General features: G+C 39.9%; 1 protein-coding gene across 1 annotated transcript; it reads right to left on the bottom strand.

Moving 5' to 3' along the window:
• Positions 1-855: 855 nt before the first annotated feature.
• On the bottom strand, positions 856-6,538 carry LOC112721712 (uncharacterized). The gene is made up of 2 exons (XM_025772747.1): positions 6,033-6,538; positions 856-1,015 (listed from the first exon to the last, which is right to left on the bottom strand). The coding sequence occupies exons 1-2, from the start codon at positions 6,536-6,538 to the stop codon at positions 856-858; spliced, it is 666 nt and encodes a 221-aa protein (XP_025628532.1).
• Positions 6,539-6,928: the final 390 nt, after the last annotated feature.

Below are 6,928 nucleotides of genomic sequence, written 5' to 3'. Positions count from 1 at the left end.
CAGCTGGTGGTTGGATGGTGGTGGTGCATGGGGTGTTGATGATGGTTGGATGGAAGATGATAGGGCATCCACAGATGGGTTGTCATTCAGGCTCTTGGGTGGTACTTGTGGCATAATCCACTTTCCATGGGGGACCAGTTCATCTGCTAAGGGAATTTTACTTTTGACGTCATTCGCTTCGTGCGGAATGCCATCTGCAAATGCTAGTTCCATGACCAAGGCTGGGAAGGGAATGTTACCAACCGCGTGAATGCGGCCCATGGCCCGGCGGAGGAGTCTAGGGATGCTAAGTGGCCTCTCAGTCAGAATGCACCATACAAGTACGGCCATATCCTCAGTGATAGAGGATTCATGAGTACTCAGCCAGACATAATGAGACATGATTTGTTGCTATAGACGAGCCTCATCTGTCAAATCATTAGCCGAAAGCCCCTTTGGATTAACCTTGCTTTGCCCATAAATCCAGGTTCTTCCGGGCTTAGCAATGGCCTTTAGGACGGGGTCCCAATCAAAAGTATAACCTTTGCGGGTAATTTCCGCTTCTTGGAAGGCATCCAACCCTTCCGGATTTGGTGGGATGCCAAGCACTCGGTGAAGGGCGTCTTCTGAAATAGGGACTTGCTTTCGACGCATATAGATTGAGTCAAGGGTCGGGGAGTGGTAATTAGCATGGAATTCATCGACCCAAGACAAGTTAACTTCAATTGAATCTCGGTTCAAGAAACCCCAACGTCTCCTCTTTATTCGATCCTCCAAATATTGTCTTAAATGGTCCGGCACAAAGAGGAGGTGTTCACGGTGGAGATTCTGCTCCATAATATTAGCATGCATCCTTTCACAATAGCGGTTGGCAAATCACGCAGTGTCCTTAGCAGGAATCTTCTTGTCTAACTCATCAATGCAGATATCCACTTTTGATTTCTTAGAAGGCTGCCGAGTTGTGGGTGACTTTGGTGCTTGCCTTTTAAAAACCGTTTTCTTAGAAGATTTCTCTTTTCCTTTCGCGGTTGTCATACTGAAAATGAGGGAAAAGGAGAATGGTAAAGAAACCAGTAAAGATAATGAAGAATGCATTAATAAGATAAGTGTAGTGAAAATATAGCAAAGAATGCAAAAATAAAAGCAAAATTAAAGTAAGAGTTCATTAAAACTTTTTTACAAACACGTAGTGTGCATTGGATTGTTCAACAAGCAAGTGGACTAAAACCAACATATAACCCCATGAGAAAAGAATATGATATCCAAGAAAGCAAGTAGCACTAATCAATCCAATGAATTTATAAAAGAAATAGTGATCCAACACCAATTTCAAACATATAATAAATTGAAAAGAAAATAACTAAGATTAAGCAAGAAATAAGAACATAAAGTGCAACAAAAAGAAAAATAACTTAATTAGATATAACTAGATTAAATGAAAATAGAGAAGATAATGATAGAAGAATGAAACCTTAAATGCAAGAAGGAGTAGTGGTAAGTGCAAGTGATAGAGAAAGAATAGAGAAAAAAGAGGGATAATAGAGAGAAGAGAAAGAGGGCGCCGGAGAACGGTGGTCGCCGGTGGAGGTTGTAACACCCTAATTACCCTAAGCCTTACCTCATGCTGTAAAGCAAAGGTTAATCAAAGGTTACGACAAATCTAAGGCTTATACGTGAATATATATAGAAGGAGTAATAATTCTAGAAGCTCGATGAATAAAACAAGCTCAAATATGGAATTACAAAGCGCAAACGTTCACACGAAACTACAAGCTTAAAGGATAAGATCCACTACGTAAGGTAACAAGATATATGTAGTTATACAAGAGTATAATAATCATAAGACACTAGTCTGAGCCTGCAGAGTTTAGGCCGAGTAATTAAATACAGACATACAGAGTTTTGAAAGTAATATAACTTATACAGAATATCACTCTCAAAGTAAGCCTCTAAGGCAAAAGGAAATACAAAAGTGAAAGTTCTAATCAAAATAACCAAAATGACAACAAGATAGAAGAAGATCCTCCGCTCTACTACCATCAAGCAACTCACTGAGGTGGGTTGCGACCTGCATCTGAAAAATAAGAACAGAATATGGTATGAGAACCGGAGGTTCTGAGTATGGTAACAGTGCCCAATAATGTAAGATATAAGGTTCCACGGATATAGTGCCGGGCACACTCTATTCACACATGGATATAGTGCCGGGCACACTCGCATGCGTAACCCAAGGATACAGTTTCTGTCACACTCTTGCAGCAGAAAAGGTTATTAATCATAATTCATTCCCAGGGACATAGTACCCTGCACATTATCATGCTTAACCCAAGGATATAGTGCCTGGAACACTCTACACATTCAACAAGATCATCATTCCTTGCTGAGTTCTCATCGTACTTAACCCAAGGATATAGTGCTTGGCACACTCTCAACATTCAACAAGATCATCATTCTATTCTGAGTCCTCAATTGATCATAATCATCACCAACTTTCCATTCTAAATTCATTATTTCATCAATTTCTCAATTCGTTATCATTAGTCACTAAGTTCACTACTCTTCCTTCTCCTTCAACCAAACTCATCCTCAGTACATCAGAAACTTAAGCCTCCATTCTCTAACTTTTCAAAATAGCACCCAATCAAATCCTTCTAAGATCTTTCCCATGTTCGATACCCCAAAAATAAGCCCAAGAGTTTTAATTAGGTGTCATAGAAGTATACAAACTTGTTGGGAAAGTGAAATTGTTTAAAAACAAGGTTTAAGTTGTAAAACAAGGCGTGTGCATATGCACAGGGGTGTGCGTGTGCACGCCCAAGAGGATTTCAAAATGTGTGCGTATGCATAGGGGTGTGCGTATGCACAAGTACCAAATTTTACAATTCCGTTCGCTCGTACAAGCTGTGCTAGCACCCCCAACAAACTGCCTTTCCCAACGTGTGCATGCGCACAGGTTGTAAATCTTCATTGGGTGTGCGCGCGCACAAGCTGTGCTAGCGCTGCCAACAGCAAGCCTTCTCATGTGTGTGCGTACGCACAAGGCTGTGCATGCACACAGGTTCAAAAAATCATAGGGGTGTGCGTGCGCACATACCAGAACTCACAAAGTTCTGCAACATTGCAGAATTTCAGATTTTGACACCAAACTTTGAATGATCATAACTTCCTCTACAAAATTCTAAATTTTACAAATTTTATATCAATTTTAAGACCTTTCAATGAACTTTAATTCTAAACAAGTTTCAAAAAAATTTGAAAACTGAGGCACAAGTTATGACCAATCAAAGTTCACCAAAAACCAATTTTTACCAAAAACCTTAAAACTCAAAATCCACCAAATCTCTCAATTCAAAACCAATTATTCACAACCTAAAAATACTAGACTCACTCAAGAATCCATACCAAATATTTCTCAAACACATCAACTATCCAATCATATAAACCATTTAATAGTCACTTCATCCAACTCTAAATTCAACCTAACATCACATCCAATTTCCTTAATACCACCATTCAAATTCTCAACAATAACCAATGCTACAAGTATCAATTCTTTCATTCTATTATCATCAATCAATCCATTCAATTCATTAAACTACCTCACTCATTTACTTTCAACATGAACCACAATAACCAAATAATCAAAATCATTATCAACATCCAAAACCATCATAAACACTCATAATCATCATCAACCATCAACAACATCAACAATCACTACAAATCCTCATAAAACTCACATCTTTCAACATTAGTCGTCAAATAACCTCAATATTAGCAATCACTATCAACATTTACATTATCACAATCAACATACCCACTCATCAACATCAACCAACATCATAATATATCATTAACACCAATAACCCTCATACCCCTTATCAACCTCCCACTCATCATCAATATCATTAATCCCTCATCAACAACAAATAACTCACCACACTCATCATCCACCTCCATACAACTTATCATAAAGCATCAAATTTATATATACAATTAATCATACACCCAAACATTCAATCCTATCCTAAGGTCAACTAGCCTAAGTGTCCAGAAACATTATATATTACATAAAAAAAACCGAAACCATACCTTGGCCAATTCCCAAATGCACCAAACACCAAAACGAAGCCACCAAACTTGATCCAAAGCCTCAACCAACTCCAACAAACACCCAAAACTCAATCTAACATCATATATATATAAAAATCAAAACCTAAGATACACAAAATAATTAAACACAAGGATTTAGTGAAACCTTACCTTACTCAACGAGATTAGAGGTAAAATCCAACAATTACCCGCTACAAGAGATCACCTAAATAAGCAAAACCACAAAATCTACTCAAAAACCAAATCCCCAAAAATGAAGAAGTTAGGGCAGGAAAATAGGGAGTGAATTTCGAAATTTTACCAGATTTTATTAGATAGAAAGGAAGAGCTCGTCAAGAGCTTCGCGTGGCCACAAACGGCTCGTCAATCGGAGCTCCGTAGCTCAAGTTATGGTCACCGGAAGATGGATGTGAATAGTAACCAAACTTTCACCTCTCCTCTCTTCTCAAGCTGCGCCCCCTTTCTCAAAAATGAAGTGGAATGGGATGAAATGCTCATTAAATGAGCATATATATGTTGTGCCTTGGGTCCGGTTTAGGCCCGGTCCAACCCATTAGTGTTTTTGGTCCGTTTGGCCCACTTTGGGACAAAACCTTTAAGATTAGTGCCCGATTTTCAATTCCAAATTATTATTGCCTTTTTAAAACAATAAATCAATTTTTTTAAAATACACAGTACTGGACAGACTAGAGCCGGTACTGCCGGCCTAAGCGCCAGTATGCATTTTTACAGAAACTTTTCGAAAAGACACATTTTCCAACTCAGAAAAATTCATTGAAATCAAATTTCACATTTATATTTTCAAATTAAAACTTTAAAATTTTGAATCTATTCTGGGTACTAAAAATTATTTTATTAAAACGGTTTTACGTGAAAAACTCCGGTTCTTACAGAGGTCCGCCAGAAAAGGGGAAAGAAGAATAGTGAGAAGGAAAGAAGAAAGAACAAAGAAGGAATTGAGGAAAAAAGAAGGAAACAAAAGAAGGGGGAGAAACGGCGCAGACTAGGTCTGCGTGGTGGGGATTTAAAAATGAGAGTGATGCGTAAGCGTCATCCACGCGTACGCGTGGATAGTGAAAAAATGATAGTGACGCGCGTCATTCACTCGTACGAGTGAGGTTGAGTTGTGCGATTAGCGCGTTACCCGCATGGGCTCGGCACAGCTCACTATTCGAGCCATGCGGGAGGCACAGTTCCAGCATGACATAATCACAAATTTTGGGTACGAGGCGACGCGTACGCATCGGCGACGCTTGCGCATGGGTAGCATCGCACGCCTTGCACCCCTTTAGCACGAACCTGGCACAACTCTCTGTTCAGGTCGTGCTGTGGCATTGTCCCAGCACGAATAAGGCATAATTGGAGAATGGGCGTCGATGCGTACGCGTTGGTCATGAGTACACATGACTTGTGCCCGCGCCCTTTGCCCCCTTTCCACACAGCCCCAGCATAACTTTCTGTTTGGCCGTGTGGACGCGTAATTCAAGCATCGTTTTAGCATGATGCATGTCCGCGATCTCACGCGTGCGTGTCAGGCATTCGCACGCGTGGCAGGATTTTTTATTTATTTATTTTTTTTAACATTACTCAGAACAAAAGAAAAACATGCTGATTTGAAAATTAAGAAAGACACTAATAACACAAGCATATGCAAATAACTAAAATAGAACTATAAAAAGTAAGATCATACCATGGTGCGTTGTCTCCCACCTAGCACTTTTCTTTTACGTTCTTAAGTTGGACGGTTCATAGCTCAGTCCTCATCCTTTGCTAGATCCTTCAAGAAGAAGATCTCCAGTTTCTTGTTATTTTTCACTTTCACACCATGATAGAGCTTTAACCGGTGGCCATTGACTTTGAAGAAGGTAGGGCTTGAGGGGTGACTTAGGTGAACAATTCCATACGGTTCCACCTTCTCCACCACGTAGGGTCCATCCTACCTTGACCTCAATTTGTCCGGCATTAACCTTAACCTTGAGTTGTAGAGAAGGACTTGATCCCTAGCTCTAAACTCTCTCCGCTTGATATTCTTATCATGCACCGCCTTCACCTTTTCTTTGTAGAGCCTTGAGTTTTCATACGCTTCTAGCCTAAGGCACTCCAATTCCTCCAGCTGTAACTTTCTCTCAATTCTGGCTCCTCCCAATCCTGAGTTGCATTCCTTCACAGCCCAGTAAGCTTTGTGTTCCACCACTACCGGAAGGTGACAAGCCTTTCTGTAGACTAGGCGAAACGGACTCATTCCGATGGGTGTCTTGTAAGCTGTCCGATAAGCCCATAGCGCATCTCCAAGCCTAGAGCTCCAGTCTCTTCTATGAGGTTTAATAATCTTCTCAAGTATGCGCTTGATATCTCTATTAAACACCTCGGCTTGACCATTTGTTTGGGGATGGTAAGCCGTCACCACCTTGTGAATGATGCCATGGTTCTTCAATAAACCTGTCATTCTCCTGTTACAGAAATGAGAGCCTTGATCACTCACGATTGCTCGTGGTGATCTAAAGTGATAAATAATATTATTCCTAACAAAAGAAACAACCACGTTAGCATCATCAGTACGGATAGAAATTGCTTCCACCCACTTAAAAACATAATCAACAACTAATAGAATATATAAAAAACCATTAGAGTTTGGAAATAAACCCATGAAGTCAATACCCCAAACATAAAAAATTTCACAAAACAACGTGAGTTATTGGGGCATCTCATCCCTCTTGGATATATTTCCAAACCTCTGCCATTGGTGGCAAGAGTCACAGAAAATATTAGCATCCTTAAAAAGTGTGGACCACTAAAATCCGCAGTCTAAAATTTTTCTTGCTGTTCTCTGAGGACC

Source organism: Arachis hypogaea, chromosome 11 (genome assembly GCF_003086295.3).
Source record: "Arachis hypogaea cultivar Tifrunner chromosome 11, arahy.Tifrunner.gnm2.J5K5, whole genome shotgun sequence".
NCBI classification, from domain to species: Eukaryota; Viridiplantae; Streptophyta; class Magnoliopsida; order Fabales; family Fabaceae; genus Arachis; species Arachis hypogaea.
This window is presented reverse-complemented; position numbering and strand designations above follow the sequence as displayed.